At 40.7% G+C, this 23,282-nt stretch overlaps 1 protein-coding gene across 1 annotated transcript in view; it reads left to right on the top strand.

Annotated features, from left to right (window-relative positions):
* Positions 1–23,282, top strand: part of PPIP5K2 (diphosphoinositol pentakisphosphate kinase 2) — a 50,443-nt gene that overhangs the window by 4,720 nt on the left and 22,441 nt on the right. The window contains exons 5-18 of the mRNA XM_056848062.1: positions 906–1,060; positions 1,637–1,738; positions 3,599–3,760; positions 5,660–5,781; positions 7,615–7,716; positions 11,481–11,567; positions 12,649–12,724; positions 12,811–12,920; positions 15,082–15,167; positions 16,642–16,767; positions 16,888–17,009; positions 17,751–17,933; positions 18,659–18,800; positions 21,548–21,771. Coding sequence (XP_056704040.1) covers positions 906–1,060; positions 1,637–1,738; positions 3,599–3,760; positions 5,660–5,781; positions 7,615–7,716; positions 11,481–11,567; positions 12,649–12,724; positions 12,811–12,920; positions 15,082–15,167; positions 16,642–16,767; positions 16,888–17,009; positions 17,751–17,933; positions 18,659–18,800; positions 21,548–21,771 — 1,799 coding nt within the window. The remainder of the gene's footprint in view (positions 1–905; positions 1,061–1,636; positions 1,739–3,598; positions 3,761–5,659; positions 5,782–7,614; positions 7,717–11,480; positions 11,568–12,648; positions 12,725–12,810; positions 12,921–15,081; positions 15,168–16,641; positions 16,768–16,887; positions 17,010–17,750; positions 17,934–18,658; positions 18,801–21,547; positions 21,772–23,282) is intronic.

Genomic DNA, 23,282 nt, shown 5'->3' with positions numbered 1-23,282 from the left:
ACTTTATCGACAATACTAGTACAATTTGATCTTGTAGAGGAAGTGTCATTCTCCAAGTTGGTGAAAATGAAAAACAAAATCTAAAAGCAATGTTTGCCAATCTGCACAGGAATTCCATCTAAAGGTAGGCAGTTCATTTTGCAGATTTAAGCACAGCTTCCGAAAACTTGGATTAGGATACCCTAATCTTTCTCCATAAATGTCAGTAAGGAAATTGTTATCTTCTATTCCTTTTACTTCCATTTCAGTGTTGCAGGGGCCAAAGATCCCAGGAAGTTTGAAGCCATCGAGGAAAAAAAACCTTAAATAAAAAGTAAAACAAATCTGGAGGAAAATTCAGTTTGGTTTTTCATATATTTCTTCACATTTAAATTATATGTTTTTCCAAGGCTGCTACCCCAAGCATACTTTATAGTAAGACTCATTAAAATCAGTTGATGGAAAATGATTAAGATTATTAGGATGGAATGCAAATATGTTATGTAGTACATAAAATAGAATTGTTGAAGGAAGCACACAGGGCAAGTCTTCATGGGTTAGGGTTAGATGATCTACCCTTGGAAACGGGAAGTTAAAATGCTGACAAGGCATTCTTTAAGAATTCTAAAGATATGCAGATCACTGACATGCAACCCCCCCAAAAAAACTCCTCTCTCTTACATGAAAAGAAAAATCATGATGAAAAATCTTGCTGATAGTGTTTCTCGTGTTAGTGTTCTTATTCTTTTCTCAGTTGACCATGCCACAAAACCCTTTTTGTTCATGAATTCTTACTGTACCAAGCAATGAAGCTGTGGGGAACATAAGAGTCCCAAACAGTCAGGGATAAGTAACTCTCACAACCCCTGCCAAATATTTACATCTCTTGTGAACCTAGCTTGAGATCTACGTTTCATGTTTTCCAGAATGTAACTTGATTGAGGGAGAAGATCACGTGGAGGTTAATGGAGAAATTTTCCAAAAGCCATTTGTAGAAAAGCCTGTTAGTGCCGAGGACCACAACGTGTATATTTATTACCCAACATCTGCTGGAGGAGGAAGTCAGAGGCTTTTTCGGAAAGTGAGAATATGCTAAAATCATCAATAGTGAACTTGTCTGCTTTGTTTAGACTGAGAAAGAAATGAAAATAATTTTAGGAAAGGGATAAGTAACTGACCTGTATATTGGAATAAACGTGTTACGTAGGGTTGCAGGTGATTTTTATGCATTGCTTGGCATCAAATGTAATAAATATGTTAAGACATTTGTCTTGCTGAATTATGTTGTGATGTGCAGGTGATGTGAAGCTGAACTGAATAGTAGTATTCTCTAATGTTCAGTATACATGAGCTTTAAGAATGCTGGGTTTGGTGTGGTTGGCAAAAATGCCCTTCTATTTTTGTGGTTCTTTTTCTCAGTCTATCTGCCCAAAGAAGTACCTGGCTGTTCTCTTTTCTCAAAGTGTTACTCTCGTACTACAATAAATTTGCCAGTTTTATGCTTTCATAGGTATGTTAATTTTTTGTTTTGTTGTTTTACTTTTAAAATGTTGAAATAGACTGGGGGATAGAGAGTCAAGAAGTATCATTTATTTCTGGAGCTGAGAAGGCTTTGTTGTAACATGAATTTATCTTGATGGAAAGGTTTGTGTTTCAGATTGGCAGCAGAAGCAGTGTTTATTCCCCTGAAAGCAGTGTGAGGAAAACCGGTTCATACATTTATGAGGAATTCATGCCTACAGATGGCACTGATGTGAAGGTATGACAGTTTATATTTAGAACAAACAAGTGCTTAGGAACTCAGTTGTGAAACATTTATCTTTGCCTGAAGTAGAGCTATTATTAAATTTGAAATAGTTCAGATGTCACACTCTGTTTTCTTCAGGGAAAAGAAACAATACAGTAAAGAAGGCTTTATTTTGTCTATCCTTTGAGATACTGTTATTTTATACTGAATTATTGTAGTGCAAGCATTTCTATCATGCAAAAAGAAGGTAAACATTTTATCTTGATGTAATCTGACCATGTAAAGGGTGCCCTTGTCCTAAAAACCAGTTATTCTAACATTTCAATTCAAAACATGTTTACTTGGAAATAAGACTCCCAAGTTCAGTGCACATTACTTCAAAGCAAGTGTTTTCAGGAATGAGCCTCAATAACTCAGAAAAAACTCATCATCCAAGTATGGGAATTATTTGGGTTGATATGTGTAACCCAGAAGCAGTTGTTTCTAATAACCTTTCACCAGAGGTGTGACGCTCTTGTTGAATCAGCTTCTGATACTTTCCCAGCTTCCTCAACATTCAGCTGTACCTAAGCATATAGCATAATTACATTTTTACCTGTGTTATAAGAGGTCATATAAATAGTTTAGAGACCTGAAACACTGATGGTTGCATTTAGATATCAAAATAAACTATGATTTATAAAACCATCCCTTAACTAAGTCCCACTTAGTTGTGTAATCCAAATGAAGAAGGCACAAACCAGAATTTCAAACTAAAGTATATCTGGTTTGTTAACCATAGCTTGTACAAATTTTGCTTTGTTAGGATGTCTGAATTCCCGTACCACAGTTTAGTGTATAGTGCTGTCCTTTGTGGCCGCAGAGTCAGCAGGAGAGGGAGGAGGGCCTCTCTGCAGGAAGGCGGAGAGAGAGGCAAGAAGCCTGGTTTATGCAGCAGCTAGGATTTGCCACTTGTGTCTGGTAGACGAACCAATTTGTTGCATAGATTATACCGGAAACAGACCATGGTTTATAGGGTTGCCAGCCACCCAGTAGGGGCTGGAGATCTCCCAGAATTACAACTGATCACAACTGATTTATTGTTTATTGATTTAAAACATTTATTCCACTTCTCCTGGAGAAAATGGCTGCTTTGGAAGGTAGACTGCATGGCATTATACCCTACAAAGGTGCCTCCCCTCCCTACACCCCACTCTCCACTCTCAATCTCCAGGTATTTCTGCACCCAGAGTTGGCAACCCTAGGTTTATCATGACACCTGAATGCCGTCTACATCTTGATGTCTAGCTAATTACAGATAGGTAGGAAGGCCTTTTGAAAAATGAGCATGTGGAAATTTGATAAATAATATGCTTACTGTGTAATCCATGGTATTAACTATGTCACCTTTCATTCTTCATGGCTTACGAAGGTGGGGTCCAAAGAGCTACTGTAGGTGTGTCCAAGGCCTTGTGTGTACTGAGTGGATTTTTAAAAACATTTTGCATTAAAGAACTTATCGCCAAGTCACAGAATGGAAACTGCACTCAGTATCAAAAGTCATTTGGCACAGGACTTGGGCAAGCAAAGCTAATTGCAAGTTCTTTGGATCCTATCCAATGATTGTAAGCCATCTAATCAGTGGTGCTGCTAAATAAATTGATAGCAGCAATAGATGCAATATGAACCAGCAAGACTGAATTTATGTGAGATAAATGCTGTATAATTTTGGGGCTTTTCTTTTCAAATTGTCTACTATCTCCCTATCCTGAAAGGAAAAGAAGCAGGATCTGCAGGTGTTAGAATTGGCTATAAAACTGGCTATAAAACAAATGAATGATTTTAAAGGAAAGAAAAGCATATTATTCTGTTACATTTTTGTTTTTAACAAAGGTGTACACTGTAGGTCCAGATTATGCACATGCAGAAGCTCGCAAATCACCTGCTCTGGATGGGAAGGTAGAGCGGGACAGTGAAGGGAAAGAAGTCAGGTATCCAGTCATCCTTAATGCAAGAGAGAAGTTGATAGCCTGGAAAGTATGCCTTGCATTTAAGGTAACATGAGCACTAAGCATGCAACTGGACTCTCAATAGTAATTGATTTGTTTACTCTGTGGAAGTTACTTGTCAGTTAATGTTTGAAGAAAGTTGTCTTTGTTTAACATGCAGAACTTGTCATAGTTTTGAGTTGTCGAAGCCTCAGTTCAGCTATAACGCCAAACCATACTTTGGTGTTGCACGAGCATACGCTAGGCTTGATTGTTTCGCTGCACCCTTACCTTTCACAACTTGAATTCTCTGCCTCCTTATGTTCAGTCAACTATAGCTTGCTGTTATATATGAACCAGATAAACTAGTTGGTACAAATCATGACTTGCCTGCAAACTAGAACTGGAAATGGTTTCCAGTTCCGGTTTCTCCAAATCATAGTTTACATAGCTTGGATATAACAGCAAGCTATAGTTTGTTGCCAAAAGTGAAGCCACAGGAGGGAATCTGGGTGTGTGATAGAAATTACGCAATCCCAAGGTTTAAACAAGAACAGCTAGCAAGTGTCTGCTGTTAGATATGAACCAAGCTAGGCAGTGCAATCCTATGCATAGTTACTCTGTAGGATTGCAGTGTTCATATTTATTTATAATATTTTGAAGCCTGCTTTTCTGCTGACCAAGTTATCATCCTGCTCTCACAAGGAGCAGTGAGAAATTCTGTTACAGAAACCTGTAAATGATACAAGGATTGGGAACAAAAGCAAATTGTCCTTTTCTTTTCACCCACATGTGGCTGGCATGCTTGACTGATTGCTTTAGACAAGCCCAAGAACATGCAATTAAAATGAATGCATACTCTTCCCCTGTTTTCCCCCCGCTTTCCTCCCTCCCCTCACTTTGTCTTCTCTCTGACAGCAAATTTTAGATTGTAGCTTCTTCAAGGCAGGGAACTGTAATTGGTACCTTGTATCATACACATTGATAGTGCTGTATACATATTAAATGTCATAGTAATAACAATCATACACTGTGTTTTATAACAAAGGTTGAGAATTGTTCCTGATTTTTTTGGGGTGTGTGTAGATTGCTTTGTAAAGGTGTAACAGGACTTAAAGAAGAATGGCCTAAGGGATAAACTTTGAAGGATGTGTAATCCAAGAGGGAAGCACCCTCAAAAAGTTCTATTAAGTTAGGACAGACTTCACATTTAAATAAATAGCAAAACAGAACATGACCTTGTGAAATCTTAGAATTAATGGCCAGTGATTTGCCATCCATGTGCAGAGGACACGTGGAATTTTCTCCCATTCCTCTCCTTTCCTGCAGCTCTTTCCCACCCCTGTAATTATCATTTCTGGGATCACAGGACCTATGCAGAGGAATGGCGGTGAGGGTCCATGGGCGAGAGTGAGGAGAGACACGAGGATGAAATCAACCCCTTTCCTCAGTGGAGCTGAGGTTGTGGAAGAAGAAGGAGGAGCAGTTTTACCTATTTGTCTTTTTCATTCTAGGCATTCCCAGCCCACACAGCTGTTCTTCTGTGTGGTCCTGTGACTCTGGGAGTGATCTTTGCAGGGGCTGGAATGGGCTGTAAAAACAGACGAATGTGGGGAAACAAGGCATTTCCTGCATGGAATAGTAGGATACTGCCCACTACTGGGACTTGTACCAATTAATACTAGTAACAATTTTGCTATAGATAAATATCTAAAGCAGGGGTGTCAAACATAAGGCTTTTATCTGGCCAGCCGAGACAGCCCCCCCCCCCCGATCTGGGCTGGCGAGGCATGGCCCGGCCCAACCAAGTGACATGTCACATCCAGCCCTTGTAACAATTGAGTGTTTTTTTTAACAATTGAGTTTGACACTCCTGATCTAAACTATTCAGGTTTTGAAAATGGATATTCGAACTTCTGCAGACTTTTGAATGTGTGATTTTTTAATATATGATTTCTCTTGACAGCAAACGGTTTGTGGCTTTGATTTGTTGCGTGCAAATGGACAATCCTACGTCTGTGATGTAAACGGCTTCAGCTTTGTGAAGAACTCAATGAAATATTATGATGATTGTGCTAAAATTCTTGGGTAATACTTTATGAACTCACAAGCTTGGGTTTTCTTCGGCTGATCAACCTTTCATATAATTTTTTAAACTTTGAAATGCTGTTTTTGCACCTGGACATTGCCCTCTGAACTGTAAAAAAGTTACACCAGAAAGTACACAACCATTCAGAAAGTTCAGTCCAGGCACTAAACTATGTCTGACAGGCAACTGCCCATTTTCTCTTTAAAAAACCTTCAATAGGAGATATTCTGCAACATCTTTAGGCAGCCGGTTCCTTTACTGAACTGATTTTATTGTAAAGGAAGCATGTTGGGATAATCTAAACTTACATTTCTGTAGATTCTTTACTGTTTTGTTTATTGGAATAATTTTTTCCTGTTTTTTCAGAGATACAATCGAGTAGCTTAATTTCCCGCCTCTTGTTCTCTTGGCGAAATGTACGCAGTAATTCTTTGCTCTTTCCTAATTTTTGCTTTCAGAGCTTTTATCATCCCCTGGCTATTTCTCATTATCGTCTTTTTTATATGGCACCCAAAATGAATATTACAATAAGACAACTTGCCTGTGCTAAGCAGAGCAACATCATAACATTCCAAAATGTAGATGTAATGGGTTGGATTCAAACTCCCATGAATGGACGTTGGTTGTGGAAACAGACCTTACCCACCTTCTCCTTCTCTTGGCAGGCCCCAGAGCCCCTTAAAAGTTGCTGCCAAGAGTCTGAGAGCTCTTGAGAGCAAGATGCCTTGTGGCACAGGAGGCTGCAGGAAGAAGGGGAAATACAGTGAAATCTCTCCCCTTCCCTTCCTTTCCCTCCCCCCCTGTTTTGCATAAGTACTAATGCTATTTGTTAGCCAGCTAATCCTCATATGTTCATTGGTATGATGTTCTTTGCCAGTTATGGATTTAATTTTTCAGGTCCATTATTTCTTTTGTTTCACAAGTACTCATATTAGACGACTATCCTATATAATTTCAGTTTTTCAAACTTCAGTTGAACCTGTATGTAATAAAATACATTTCATTACAAAGCTTAATTCCATGACTGCCCTGCATAAATTAAGAGTTACATCATCAGAATATCTGTGTTTGTATTTTGCAGAGGACTCAAAAACCTCTTATAAATCCATTCAGGCTGATTGGGGGCTCTACATTATTACATTCTGTTAGGTCTTGCTCTTCCTCCAGCAGAAGTACGCATTATAGCTTTTAGCTACTGATAATAACTTGGGGCAAAACGAACTGAAAGTCTGAAAGAACGTAAAAACTAAACAGTTTTTTAAGTCTCCATTTAAATAGTATGCCTCATGTTTTAAATTTATTCCTCAGCTCATTGGAGGACAGGGTGGATTTGATTTAAATTTAAATCCACTATTCCTTGAATTAATTTTGGATCAAGCTAGACTTCAGATGATCCTTGGAGCATTGCTAAATTGATTGGGTTTGGACAATGAAGTCTGGTGGACAGCTACCTTCTCCATTTCAGTTCACTCCCATCACTGTCTTCGTTGTCCACCAGATTATTGGTTGGGAGGGGCTAGGCAGTGGGAGTGTTCAAGAAATGGAAGAGGCTGTGGGAAAACAGAACAAAAAGTGCCTTTAAATAATTATGATCAGTTTTTAAAGAATGCTTTTGATATTTAATTAATGTATTTGTCTGCTCTGCCTATTCAAATTGATAGTTTATCTATGACATTGTTGTTGACTTTGATTAGCAGTGGCTCTCTAAAGCCTATTATGCAATTTCCGATTCGTCAAACTATATCTGTTGGTTTAATCCAGTGTATTCAAGCTAAATCTAGTTTTATTTACACAGATTATTTCTGATGAACTTTTATTTTCCCCTCGTTTAGAAATATCATAATGCGAGAACTCGCTCCACAATTTCAAATACCATGGTCCATACCTTTAGAAGCAGAAGATATTCCTATTGTGCCAACTACATCAGGGACAATGTAAGATAAAAATTATCCTAAATTAAGCATGCCACTTGTTAAAATGTTTCTGATTTATCTGTTTGCTCACAGTACTTCCACTTTCAGCTGTGAATTATTTTCTGTGATGAAAACAAGAAATGTATATTTTTAATATTAATATTATCTTGTTATTTTGCATGTCCTTATCCTAACCAGTTCTTATTGTGAGTTAGAGGATTGGCCTGATGTGCATCTGGAGATGAGGCTTGGCATCATGATTGAGCCCAGCTACTATTTACTGATTTCTGTGTGAAGGAAAAGTTCAGGGAAGGAGTTTGCGGAGCCTTAGTCCATAAAAGATCCCACTGCCCTCACTAGATACCCACTGAACGACCTGACCTAAATTGAGTATTTTTACTTGGTGCTGGGTACTTGAGACAGATTGGAGAATATCCTGGAGTACCAGCTACCCCATACATACCGAACTGAAGTGGTTTTTGAAGTTATATTGAGATCTCTATGACTTCTTGGTTTGGGGAATTTTATCTTACGCGCCAAGGCCATTTTAACAGGAGGATCTTAGAGGTCATAGCAGCCAAAACAACAGTGGGTCTGCCTCTCAATAGTATCTGTCCCTGCATATTGCTGATCATTCACTTCTTTTGGTTTTTGCCTCTGTTCAGAAGTAAGGCTCAATGGATATTATTCCCAAAGGCAAAACCATTGCCATGAATGAGCTAATATATGATGAACCTTGGGATTTTGGTCTGTACTGATCTCTGTAGTGAAGGATGGCCCATTAAGGTGGTCTGCTGTTACAGATCAAACTAACTTCCAAACACCTTTGGAGAAGTTAGCTAACTGGTCTTCTGAAAGAGAGAAATTTTTCTTCTGAAAGATTATTTGCAGCCATGTGGGACTCCAAGTAATTTTTTTTTTAAATTAGAACACAGTTTCCATAATACCGTTTATTAGGACCAACCAATTGACACACAACAGTGTACAAGCTTTGGTGTTTGCTAGAACCCTTAACCAGTCTGGATGTTATACAACATTTTAAAAATGTTTAAAAAGAGAAATGAAATTCCTCAGGACGTGATTGTGAGTGCATTACAGTAGTCTAGTCTTGATGTTACCATGATGTGTATCCTGGTGGCCAGATCTGCTCAGTCTAGGTAGGAGGGCATCTTCAGGGCTAAACAAAGTTGGAGGAAAGGTTTTTTTGTTTTGCTTTTGCCAGCTGCATTAACTTGCTTCTCCAGGAGTAATGCTGGGTCTAGTATAACTCCTAGGCCAGTGATGGCGAACCTTTTAGAGACCGAGTGACCAAACTGCAACCCAAAACCCACTTATTTATCGCCAAGTGCCAATACGGCAATTTAACCTGAATACTGAGGTTTTAGTTTAGAAAAAACAACTCATACATTCACATATTTTGTGTTAAAAGAAAAACACAATAACAGAGCTTTCAATGATACAAACAACTTTTTAATGAAAGGTAAAAGTTTGTATTTGGCATGCATCTCTCCAGGACTTGTCCTCTGCTGAGCCACTGGACATTATTGTACATAAGTAAACAATTATACTGTGCCTGAACCGCCTCAAGAAGTGCTTGAAACGGTCGACAATTAGAGCACGAGCCATGATGTAATTCACCATTTTTGTGACATCTTTGAGGACATTGTCAATTTTTTTGAACAATTAATGTGATTTTTGCTGTTGTGTGCATGCTGATAATTTGTCTACCCTTGGCTCATACTTTGTAAGTTTGAGAGCAACACATGCAGCACTCAGGTCATCTGTTAGCCTGTTTCTGGTGTCAGATTTGATATAATTCAAAGCTGAAAACAGCGGCTCACAAGCATAAGATGATCCAAACAAAGTAAGGAAAGCAATCCCAAGTGCTTTCATTGACTTAAAATTATTTGGCAGAGAATTCCACACTTTAAGGATTTCATTTTCAGAACTAACTGTGCTGTCCTTTGTCATCCCTTCTATCTTCTCAAGTGTTTCACGCAGGTCATAGAATTTATTTTTCCAGATAGAGCTTTCTTGAAATTCTATTAGCTCCATTTCCAGATTTTCTAAATCTAACCAGTGTAGGCAGGAAAGATGAAGTTCTTCAAATTTGGCGTTATCTGGAGAAGTAAGAAAACACAGGGTTGTCTCCATCTTACGGAACTGTAAAAATCTGTTACTGAAATTCACCTTTGCATCTGCTACAATGCTAGAAAATTCCTTGTAGATTTCCTGATGGCTTGTAGGATTGTCTGCAAATGTTGTAGACTTTTCTAAATGCTTTTTTAGATGGGCAGGGCCCTAGACAAACTGAAGATGGGCGGGGGCCCGACAAACAGCTGAGCTGCCCGCAGCTCAGCTGAGAGGGGGGGCGTGGCAAGGTTGTCTCCATCTTACAGAACTGTAAAAATCTGTTACTAAAATTCACCTTTGCAGCTGCTACATGCTAGAAAATTCCTTGTAGATTTCCTGGTGGCTTGTAGGATTGTCTGCAAATGTAGAATTTTCTAAATGCTTTTTTAGATGGGTGGGGCCCCAGACAAACTGAAGATGGGCGGGGCCCCGCAGCTCAGCTGAGGGGCGTGGCAAGGTGCTCGGCCACAGGCTCCCCCGTCCAAACTGAAGAGGGCGGGCCCCCCGACAAACAGCTGAGCTGCAGCCGCAGATCAGCTGAGAGAGAGGGAGGGCTCCAGCGCAGGCTTGGGGAGCATGGGCTTGGGGAAAAGGAGCACCGCCCTCACCACGGCAAGACGGCACAGCCCTAGGCAGACGCGACTGGTCCGCGCGTGCCCATAGAGAGGGCTCGGCGTGCCGGCTGCGGCACGTGTGCCATAGGTTCGCCAACACGGTCCTAGGCTATTAACTGTCAGTCTGCTGAACTCCATTGAAAGCTGGGAACACAAAATCCTTCAAGACCTCAGGCTTCTCAACTAGTATTACCTCAATCTTGTCAGGATTCAGTTTCAGTTTGTTCACTCTTAGCCATTTAACCACTACAGCTAGGCAGCGGCTCAAGATCTCTACCACATCACTAGGAGATTTGAATAGACAGATATAGAGCTAGGTGCTGTCACCATACTGATGGCATCCAATTCCAGTACTATAAATGATTTTTCCTAAGGGCTTTACATAGAGACTTGATATCTTGGAGGATAAGACTGTACCTTGTGGAACCCTATAGAACAAATCCCACCTTGATGATATCCTTTGGTTTAAATTGTTCCTTAAGGACCATACACAATCTACAGCACAACTGATGATACCTATTGTGACATCTCAATAAGATAGCATGGTCCACTGTATCAAAGGCTGCAGGTAAATTCAAAAGGAGCAACAAATGGGCATGGCCTCAGGTGGAGATCATCATTATTAATGTTAATGTTTTATTCTTTAATTGCAGTTCATTGTTAGAACATCGTTGAAAAGTGAGTCATAAATAGCCAAACTTGAAGCTTGACCTTCCAATATTTACTTTCCAAAGCTATAATGGTGACTTCTAAGCATTCCTTTGAAGGCTTAACTATAGTTCATTTGTCTTTGTTACATTGGTTTTGTATCTTTTACTCACAATTGAGAGAAGTTCCAGTACTTAGGTTTCTCTTTTGTATTGATGCAACTGCCTAGGGCATATTAAGAGAAAGGTCATATACAAATTTAATATACTGCTGCTGTTTTAATAGAACTCTGTGTATTTATGCCATTCACTTAATTGATCTGTACCATTTTAAATATTAATTGGAATTCTGGAACTGGGAAGAATAACCATGCTCTTTGTATACTTAAAGGATGGAACTTAGATGTGTTATTGCTGTTATACGGCATGGGGATCGGACACCAAAACAAAAAATGAAAATGGAAGTTAAACATCAACGGTATGTGATAAGCAGGAGAAGGGAGAAATGGGTTAACCTCCCCCCGCCCGAAGATAGTTTATTTGGACCAGGGGCCTAGGGATTGTGTATTGGGTGGGGCCTAGGGATTGTGTATTGGGTTTCTGTAGTTTGTAGTATCATACAGATTTTGAGTAGTTTTTAAAATATCAGAATTGAGAATTTAGAACATGTCTGCATCAACATTCCTTGTTGCAGCTCTTGACATTCTAATGCTGTGTTTTTTGTGTGTTTCTTGCTCATATCTACTTTTTTGCTTTTGGGAATGTGAGTTTTTGAGTTTAGGTTGTCTTCATTTTAAAAACAACAAAATAACATGGTGCTTAGAATCTCTGAAGTTGACAGTGCACTCTTCCTTGCTGTGAGTGTAAAATGGGAGGGGGGCAAGTCTGAGACATTTCTGTAAGATAGGTGGTTATCTTAAAAATATAAAACTCTCATATCAGAAGAGAAGTGGCAAGACATCCTTCAGTAAAGTGGGCATTCCAAAGTGTTTGTCGAGACAAGCATTAGGGACATCATATGAAGGTCAGAACCTCTTTAAAGTGGTATTTCTTTTTAATTTACAAATAAACCCAGCAATGTTGTGCCAGGTAGGATAGGCAGTGAAGCAGGGACCATGCAAACCATTTCAGCATTTTGCAGTACAATTAATGTCAGAATGCCTGGTGTCAACAGAAGTCGGAATGCTCAGAAGTCGGAATGCTCTGTTATATTATTAGTTGTTTCAAAAGTTAATAAGAAACATAAACCTCTGTGAATGTTCAAGTATCTCTTCTGAATGGAATAAGTAAAAAGAAACATTGCTCAGAAGAAACTGTGCATACAATACGATAACTCTTCCACTCTTTTGAGGACCCTTGAAACCATAAATACATGCAGTTTTCATAAACATGCATGTTCATTCCAGATACTAATTTGCCACATACCATGGAGTTAACTAGACAAGGGTGTTTGTGCAGTTTTCCCTGTCATGAAAATTTAGACTCAAATAATACAAAGCATAGTGACAGCTGGCAGATTAATCCACAGCCCTTCTAATAATTACGTGTTTCTTTTAAAGATTTTTTGATCTTTTCGAAAAATGCAATGGATTTAAGTCTGGGAAGCTAAAACTGAAAAAACCTAAGCAATTACAGGCAAGTTTGTTAGACTTTCTTATTTTTCTTCATAAAAAATACTGTATTTTTATAAACTGCTTATACAGTGTACCCCTTTTTTCCAGGAAGTACTTGATATTGCAAGACAACTTTTAGTAGAACTTGGGCAAAACAATGACTCTGAAATTGAAGAAAGCAAGGCTAAACTTGAACAATTGAAAACTGTGTTGGAAATGTAAGTGTTTATAATTTGGAAGTCGCTTTACAAAAGACCATAATATTTCTGGACATGTATAGATTTTAGCAGGTATTAAGAGGGAGTTGGGCCTCACTGTTCTCAAACTGGATTGTAACTGAGAACCAGTTAGTGATATTAGTAGGCTGCTACCTTTTCCAAATTACTATTGCCTTTTCAAACTGATACCTTTATATGGCCTGAAATCTAGTCCTGTTTATTTCTTTGTTTATGTTTTTAGCTTGTGCTCTACTGGAATGGTAGCTAACAAAGCACCATAAAACCGTTGGAACATAGTATAAAGTACACCCTTACCAGAACAGTTATATTACCATCATTAAAATAGGACTAGATGAGATAAACGTAGATCAAGCATACATAAACAGCAACAGTGGATGATCGGTTCTAAACAAGATCATCATAATACAAGCGGAAACCTGCAAGGACTTGCAGAGGCACCTCATTTCCCATCCACCACTATTTTCCGTTTTCCTTTCCTGAAAGCCCCCATAGCCTCTCCCCCTTTCCTTCTTCCTTGTGTCCTTCCCACCCAACAACCTCTCTACATTTATCTGCCCCTCTGTATTAAGCTTTCCCTCTCCTCCCCTTCAGTAGCCTCTACCTAGGAAAAGTATGGCCCAGTTGTGTGGTGCTGGCTGCTGAGACAGGCCCACTTGCATGGTATGGAACCCTCAAGGGCCTGTGGGGGCCGCCTCACTGGACTATTTCCTCTTTCCCTCTTCGTGGTAACCCCCATATCCTCTCCCCTTTCCCTGACTCATTCTCTCCTTCTCAGCCATTCACCAACCTACCTTTTATCTGCCTCCCGTCTTCAGCTATATTTATTATTGGTTTACTTCATTTATAACTCACCTTTCTCCACAGTGGGGACCAAAGCAGCTTACATTATTCCCCTCTCCTTTTTATCCGCAGAGCAACCCTATGATTTAGGTTAGACTGAAAGTATGTGACTGGTCTGTAATCACCCAGTGAGCTTCCATAGCAAGATGGGGATTTGAACCTGGATCTCCCAGACCCTACTCTGAAGCTCTAAGTCCTACACCACGCAGGCTTTCATAGGGTGGCTGCTGTTGAACAGTAGCAAGCAATCAGGCCTAGTTGTCATGGAAGTCAGCTGGTATCAAGTCACCCAGAGGTTGCTTCCCAGCTTAAGGTTGCCAACCTCCAGATCTCTCAGAAGTATAACTGATCTCCAGATGACAGAGATCTGTCCCCCTAGAGAAAATGGCTGCTTTGGAGAATGGACTCTGTGGCATTATATCTGCCTGAGGCTCCTCCCCTCCCCAAACCCTCCCCAGCCTGGAGCTTTCAACCCTAGCCAGGTCTGGCCCCAGTGAATCCTGCCTCAGAGGTTAAACTAGCCTGGAATGGGCCAGTTTGTGCTGAATGTACTCCAGGTAGCTACCACAGTTAAACTGGTGCCATACCGTTTTCTGCAGAATGACATTAAGTGTTGCATTAGGTATGGAATATCCTTCCCATATCTATGTGTTGATTTCAATGCCAGCTTAAATTTCTATTTACCTAGGCTTCCACTTAACATTTAAGTTAAGTTTGTTTCGGTAATATTTATTTAAAGGAAAGGGCAGGGTGAATATAGATTGAGAATTATCCTGCTCCTTATTTCAGCCATGACTTGATTCTGCTTGAATCAAGTCATGGCTTTGTAAGAGACTGGGAATATTATGCCTTCACCAGCCCTCTGTGTGAAATTGCTTATGTTGGGCTGATTCAGGGGTACTCTAGACTTTTAGCAGAAACAAGTGTTCAAGCTTTTTCCCCTGTTACGCTACTTCAGCTGAAGGTGAGATGTTTGAATGTTCTGCCATGAAACTGAACTCATCAGAAGAAAATAGCAAGTCAAAAAGATGACTTAGTTGAACCTTTTTTGACCTGCTAACTTTGTACATGGAGGAACTTTTGAGATGACAGAGCATTCAGCCATTCTGTTAACCTTCATTTGCAGCATGGCATGGTTGTACAGTTCCCCAAAAACTTTATTCCTTACGGCTTTGCCTCAATATCTGCTATCTAATATATGATGTTTTTCTGTCTTATAAGTAATATTAACAAGTGTTTTCCAGAATATCTAAAGTCTATTTTAATGATTTCCTCTCATGTGTTAATTTGCTATCCTTAGGTATGGACATTTTTCTGGTATAAATCGCAAAGTTCAGCTGACATACCTCCCTCATGGTTGCCCCAAAACGTCTAGTGAAGAAGAAGGTACTGTCATACCAATTATTTACAAATCAGTTATTGGAATTTGATTTGATTTGCCTGTTGGATTTCCTTACATTTGGCTACTAGAAAACAATAGCAGTGAAAACTGTATGTTCCAGCACTTGAACCTTTGGCAGAAACTGGTAATTTTTCTTGACCTTTATCAGACCACATAATGCACCAGTGCAGAACTCTAGAACGTTCTAGAGCTATAGGCTAAGTAAGACATTATGCCACAGCACTTGCTCTTAACAGAGGAGCAAATATTTTACTGCACAGTTTTCTTGTAATCACTTTACTGTTAGCATCTCTGAATTTGTTATCTCAGGGAATTACCTCAGCTTTCTCTGAAAGTGCTGAGTCTCTGAAGATGTAGATCTATAAAATGTAGTGCATTTTGCAGATGCAATCTCTCAAATCCACCATGACTTAGATGATGTGGTTGGCTCAGTCTCGGAATGCTATTGGAGTGCTGTCTGGTCCTAGTTGTATGGCTGATTTCCAGTTGGCAAGGTCTCATGAAGCAGACAAGCTGCTTGGAAGTATGCAGCCCACCCCATTTAGACTTGCCCTTTATGGCTGATAGTATCAAGCTGCATTGGCTGAGTGGGTCTGGGAGGTAATAAAGGGCTCTCTCTGAGGGAGGGTATAGTTCCAACTACTTTAAGAAAGTTGTGAGACTCTTCCTGAAGAAGGTGTTCATGGACTAGAATGATCTAAATAGCTACTTCCTGGTGGTTAACCTTCCATTCTTGGGCAAGATGCTCAAGTAAGTGGTGGTTACGCAACTCCCACTGGGGAGAACAGCAGGGTCTAAGTGAAGTGAATAAATAATAAAGCTGAAGGTTGTAGTGGGGAGATAAAAGGTACGTTGGTTGGTGTGGAGGAAGGGAGAGAAGGAAGCAGGGAAAGTAGAGAAAGTATGAGGGATGCTGGTGGAAAGAAAGCGGAAATAGTGTGGGAAGGGGGGATTCAGGGGGAATGAGGTGCCCCCTGTAAGACCATACACTTTCCCTGTTTATCATCTAAAGATACGCTAGTTGGATTATCTCCCATATGTGGGACAGTGTAGAGACCACAATGAAGAAAAATGAGTAGTGCACCAGTAACTCATTTTCTTCATGTGGCCAATCTTTGGTCACACAAGCTACTCACCTTCCCTGCTGCTGGCTTCTCAATTCTTTCCCTTTGGGAGAGTTTCTAGTGTTGGTTATAAGGAACTGAGTAAGAAGGTGCATGTCTCTCCCCTCAGAAGTGGCATAGTATTCTCCTTCAGGAGAGAAGTTTTGAGTGCTAATATTTAGCCAAGAGCTTTAGAACTTTCTGGTGTTGCTTCTGCGTCTGTGCAGATTCCATATATATGACTGTTCAGATGACCACTCAGAGAACATCAGCCACAGCTAAGTAACCAGTATGCCCCCCCCCCCCAGTTTTGGTGCCTGTTACTTTTTCATAAATTTATTTTGCGTGCCTTTAGATAGCCACAAAGAAGAGCCATCTCTACTCTTGGTTCTCAAATGGGGAGGAGAACTGACACCTGCAGGCCGAGTGCAAGCAGAGGAACTAGGAAGAGCTTTCCGGTGCATGTACCCAGGTGGACAAGGTACCTTATTCCCTTTGCACTGATGGTGGAAGAAGCTATAACTTAAAAAGAGAGACAGTGAACAACTTTTTAAAAAGGAAACAAGCAGATCATGAAGGTGTTTTGTTCTTCCTTTGGTAGGAGACTATGCTGGATTTCCTGGATGTGGTTTACTGAGACTGCATAGTACCTATCGGCATGATCTCAAAATATACGCTTCTGATGAAGGAAGAGTTCAGATGACTGCAGCAGCTTTTGCAAAGGTACTATGAGAAATTATCTTTTAGATAGAAAAATGGAAAATGATAAAGTAAATTCAAGGAACTTTGGGGCATTATTAATGTGGCTCAGTAGGAAACCAAGTATGGCTGTTTAAAAAAAAAGGAATTGAAGTATTGAAGGGCAAAACTAGATGTGAAGGGCCATCCTCATGGCTGCCACAAGGACACCATCATTTTAAAGTCAGTTCAAAATGTCGGGCCCCCGAAGATGACCGTACTGGTCAGGCAGGCTCATAAAGGATTGAACCAGCCTCATTGTATGCAGGTGATTTAATATATGTCCCAATTGTGCTTGGCTTTCTTAGGGTAATATTCACAATCAGTACGACCACTTAATAGAACTTTCTGCTGACTGTCATTTGTTATTCAAAACAGTACAAATTGTGTAGCCTTAAGCAACTCAAATAACAAATTCAGCCTATCTTTTCTCAAGTCTACAGAGCCACTAAAAAAAATAAAATCCCTCCATACATACTCAAAGAGTCCTGTTGGGCGGACCTAAAACTAGCTCTGTTGGATCCTGGTCAAAATATTTGATTTTTAAAATATAAGCAATGTTCTCTTTGCAGTATTTTGTTTCTTTTGTTTGTCCTGAAGTAACTAGAAAGGTATTGGAAGTTTAGAGGCAGAAGCTGCCATAAAAAGTAATTTAAAATATGTGTTTTCTTTTTAAGGTTCGTTGCTACTTTTTCATTCACTGCTCGCTAATTTTATTCTTTCCAGGGACTGCTTGCATTGGAAGGAGAGCTCACTCCTATCCTTGTCCAGATGGTTAAAAGTGCTAATATGAATGGTCTACTTGACAGTGACAGTGACTCTCTTAGCAGCTGCCAGCATCGTGTGAAGGCTCGACTTCATGAAATACTTCAGAGAGACAGAGACTTTACTTCTGAAGATTTTGAAAAGGTTAGAAGATCGTCTGCGGGAATAGTATATAATGGTCCAAATGCAAAAATGATTTTCTAAATTTCTTTTGAAAGTCAATGATATGCATATGTTACTTTTTAATATGCAGCAGCAGTTATATGTGTTGAAACATGTCTACAAACAAACAGGAACAACACATTTACATTAAGGGAATATTATTTTTATCATCTATGTTTCCAAATGATCTGCAGAGGTTAATGTATGGTTTGTTTTTTAAAGGTATCTTTGGAAACTGAACTTTGATATGGATTTCTAATTCTGGTTTGAAGGCAAAATATAGTTTGTAGAAACCATGGTTTGCCCAAATTGGAACTATGGTTGCATATCAGGAAGGGAGCGAGGAAACTTGAGCACAGAAGGAAAAGGGGATGTACAATCGTTAGAGCTGGCTGTTTTGTCTGAACCAAGGCACTGTGTCAAAAACAGTATGTAGTTGTTAGACTTAAGAAGTTCATGTTATATGTTGTTGAGAAAAACACCAAATGAATTATTCTTAAGAGAAGTAGGTACTCTTGAATAGTTTTCAAAGTACTCCAGAATCACAAATACTATTTGGGGTTTAAATTAGCAATGTATTTTTAGACTCAAATGGTATATTGATAATCTGCTTTTGTTCAATGGACAGTTTTTAATGAAAACACAAGATTAGGTGCCTACCATGTTTTTAAAAATTCTTTTTTTGTTGTTTTGGTCTGGTACTTCAGCTCGCACCACCTGGCAGCATTTCTCTGATAAAATCAATGCAAGAGATAAAAAATCCTGTTAAGACATGTGACAAGGTGTATTCCTTGATTCAGAGTTTGACTACTCAGATCAGGCAACGGATGGAAGATCCTAAGTCCACAGGTAGACTGTTTAGTTTAAGTACACTGTAATGTTTATGCTGATCACAAGTACCTAATTCATTACTCATTAATCATGTAACATGGTCATTTATGATTTTAGACAGTTTAAGGATTTTGCGTAGATAATATTTAAGCCAGCAATACTGAGCTTCTGTAAACAGTATTTCTGGATTAACTGTTTAGCTTTAGAATACTATGTATCCTTATCGGAAAACTGCTTGAAATTAGGATCAAACTCAAATTAAAACAGTTATAGAAATATATTTACAATAATTTGTTTTTCAGCATTTGTAGGGCAGGATGCAGAAAGGCATTTTAGACATGTCCACAGGCTTTTTTTGTTTGAATTGGAGATCCTAATACCGTATCAAAAACGGATAAAAATCCCCTGTTTTCAGTCAGGTTTTGTGAGGATCCGTCCCCTCGGGCCCCGCCTCTTAGCCCCGCGGCCTGGCCGGCTTGACTTGGAGAGGGCTTCCTTTGGCCTCAGAATGGGCCTCCTAAGAGGATTTCCTTTCCTCCTCTTCAGCCCATGGTCCGTTCCTGCTCCTCTGAGCCACACCAGCTCCAGGGACGCCCGGCACCGCTTCCTCCCTGGCCTTCCACCCCCTTCCCGTCATATAGCCAGCCAGGCCCCCCGGGGTTCCACCCCTTTCCCATCTCCCCTCCTGTCTGACAGGGGTCCACCAATCAGCCCCTGGCAGCTCCGTCCCTCCGCCCTCCCCTTCAGGAGGGCTGCGGCCCCGCCCCAGCTGATCGGCGGCTCGTGTTCTGCCGCTCCATCTCCCGTCCCTTCGCCCCTCCGACCCTTTCCCGCCCGGCTCCTCCTCTGCCGGGGGACTTCGCCCCAGCGCCTGGGCCGGCGGAGGCGTCGCCCCGCAAACCCTGCCACTGCCGGGCGGCGTTGCCGAGTCGCTCGGCCCCAGCCCTCCCGGCCAGGCCGGCAGTTCTCCCGGGGCTCCCGCGGGCTGTGGCACCGTCGGCCCTGCCCCCTTTCCCCCCTCCGGCTTCACCTCCTCCTGCCCGGTAAGTGCGCTGCCGGGCAGTCCCGCGCCTGGGGCTAGCCTGGGCACGGACAGGTTTGCAATGTGGCATGGAGAATTTATTTTCAAGAAACTCGAGTCCAAGTTCCTCTTGTGAGTCAGAGAACTTTAACAGAGTTGGCACCAGGTTTTCCAGCCTCTTGTATTTCATCATCTATGCACCATGGCTTGCTTATTCCTGAGACTTCCTTAGAGCCAAGCTACACACACTGTTTTTAATGAGCCGTCTGGGTTCCTTGCACCTGATTCATTTACCCTGCAGCCACACTAGCTGCTTTTTAAAGGCCTGCAGAGGCCCAATTCAGCTCAGGACTGCAGCATGGTAGGAAGAGGGGATTCTGCTTTCTCCCCTTTGCCTTTTTCCTGTGCTGAAATAGCTCCAAGGGAGAGTTATTTGCCCCATTTTGGAGTTGTGCATGCAGTAGGGGCAAATCACTTCCCCTTGGAGCTGTTTCAGCTTGGAAAGAATGGTCCCTCCTCCCACCAGTCTGCGGTCCTGAACTGAATTGGTCCCCTGAAGCCCTTTAAAAAGCAGTTCCCAATAACTGCTATGTGGCTGCAGTGAAACTGAGCCGGGGACAGGGAACCCGGACCCAGCTCATTAAAAAAACATAATGTGTAGTTCAGCCTTTAGTGTGGCAGAGTGAATGGCTGTAATCACAGAATTCAGCAAGGGGTAATGTGTGCAGAGATCAGGCTACTGAGTATGTACAGAGTTCTTTTTTGCTTGAATCCATGCCCTACACTCCCAACCCTTCTCACTCATTCCTGGGTCAAAACCTGTAAAACCATAGATGTCGCCACCATCTCATTTGTTCACTAGGCTATAAAGTACTCCTGTTTATTCTGTAATTAATACCCTAAAGAACCCCAATATTATCTGGGGAGTAACCTGATAACATGAGTAGAGTATGATGTAGGTAGGCTGAGTATTAACAAAAAGCTTAGGCACAGAAAAAAGTGGGTGTTGATTTATTATAAAAAAAAATCAGAATAAACAGAAAAGTCTAAAAAGGCATGTTAGTAATAAAATTAAGCACTCTCACACTGAACAGCACCAAATCTTAAACAGAAACCAGGGCACAGACTTAACTTTTCGTTACAGAGTTCTTATTCAAGCCATTTCATGATGGAGACTGCTCCCTGTTTCCCCTTGAACAAAGATGCCTTTGGGAAACTGGATGTCAAGACATCTGGTTTTGCAGCTTCATGTAAATAAAGGTTAAGGATGGTCTGACCTTTGGCGGACTCTTAGCATATCTCTGGCCAGGGAGGAAGGAAGTCCCTTAATATAACTGCCAACACTCAGAAAGGTTAACATGACATTTAATTGAGAAAGGACATCGGGCATATGTTGGGAGTGATAAAGGAAATGTCATGTTCACAGATCCCTTAGCAAACACTGTCAGAAGTTAGAAAGACAAACCGGGGTTGTCTGACTAAACCTTTAAAATTCAGCTGCCTGAACTACAACTTACTTGAGTGATTAATTTTGTAACAGAAGTAATAACTCTCTTTATCAAGAGACTGGTAAGACTGAGAAGCAACAACATGAAAAACAAGCGTGTGAAAGGGCTTAGCTAGAGTAAGCATAGATGCGCTTAAAACATATATTACTTTTACTTTATTTCGTTTCAGGTTAGGTTGTTAAATTAAGTTTGTTCATTAATTATTCTGTAATAATGGGTATTGTTTGTCTGTTTAGATATTCAGCTTTACCACAGTGAAACCCTGGAGCTTATGCTGCGCAGATGGGCCAAGCTTGAAAAGGACTTTAAAACAAAGAATGGAAGATATGATATTAGTAAAATCCCAGATATCTATGACTGTATAAAATATGACGTCCAGCATAATGTCTCCTTAAAACTAGAGAATACAATGGAACTGTACAGGCTGTCAAAAGCATTGGCTGATATTGTGATACCACAGGTATGTACTTTTGCAAATTTATTATAGAGGCTTAATATAGCTGCCAATGATACTAAATTGGGATAGGTAGCAAATATGGCAGAAGACAGGATGACCTTGACATGCTGGAAAACTGGGCTAAAACTAACAAAATGAATTTAAACGGAGATAAATGTAAAGTTCTGCATTTAGGTAGGAACAATCAAATGGATAGTTATAGGATGGGGGAGACTTGTCTTGGCAGTTGAATGTGCGAAAAAGATCTTGGGGGCTCTTAGTAGACCATATACTGAACATGAGTTGGCAGTGTGATGGGGTAGCTAAAAAGGCTAATGAGATTTTGGGCTGTATCAACAGAAGAACAATGTCCGGATCATTCGAAGATCCTGTCAATATTTTTTGAAGCATAGTATCTCATGTTGTTGTTTGTTGATAAAGTAAATAGGGGAGCATAACTGCAGTAATTGGAATCATAACATTTTGTAAGCACTTTGTTTTACTTGCTATTTTGAAGTTACATAACATCCCCGACAGTAGAAAAGAGCAAGAGTCCCATAGCACCCTAAAGACTAACAAAATTTCTGGCAGGGTATGAGCTTTCATGAGTCACAGCTCACTTCTTCAGATACTTCTTCAGATACCTATCTGAAGAAGTGAGCTGTGACCCTGCCAAAAATTTTGTTAGTCTTTAAGATGCTGTGGGCCATTGAATACTGGGAGGGAGGGTCCGCTGTTGCCGGCATGCAAAGTCGGGTGGCTGGGAGAGAGGTCCTTAAATAGACAAAGGGGGGCAGGGGTGATAAGAACATAAGAAAGGCCCTGCTGGATCAGACCAAGGCCCATCAAGTCCAGCAGTCTGTTCACACAGTGGCCAACCAGGTGCCTCTAGGAAGCCACAAGACGAGTGCAGCAGCATCATCCTGCCTGTTTTCCACAGCACCCAAAATAATAGGCCTGCTCCTCTGATACTAGAGAGAATAGGTATGCAGCATGACTAGTATCCATTCTAACTAGCAGCCATGAGTACCCCTTTCCTCCATAAATATGTCCACTCCCCTCTTAAAGCCCTCCAAGCTGGCAGCCATCACCACATCCTGGGGCAGGGAGTTCCACAATTTAACTATGTGTTGTGTGAAAAAATACTTCCTTTTATCTGTTTTAAATCTTTCGCCCTCCAGCTTTAGCAGATGACCCCATGTTCTAGTATTATGGGAGAGGGAGAAAAACATCTCCCTGTCCACTCTCTCCAAACCATGCATAATTTTATAGACCTCTATCATGTCTCCCCTCAGCCGCCTTCTTTCCAAGCTAAACAGCCCTAAGCGTCTTAACTGCTCCCCATAGAACAGTTGCTCTAGCCCCCTAATCATTTTGGTTGCTCTTTTCTGCACCTTCTCAAGCTCTGTAATATCCTTTTTTAGGTGTGGTGACCAGAACTGCACACAGTATTCCAAGTGTGGTCTCACCATAGATTTGTACAAGGGCAGTATGATATCAGCAGTTTTATTCTCTATTCCTCGTCTAATTATGGC

Source organism: Euleptes europaea, chromosome 4 (genome assembly GCF_029931775.1).
Source record: "Euleptes europaea isolate rEulEur1 chromosome 4, rEulEur1.hap1, whole genome shotgun sequence".
In the NCBI taxonomy this organism is placed as follows: domain Eukaryota; kingdom Metazoa; phylum Chordata; class Lepidosauria; order Squamata; family Sphaerodactylidae; genus Euleptes; species Euleptes europaea.
This window is presented reverse-complemented; position numbering and strand designations above follow the sequence as displayed.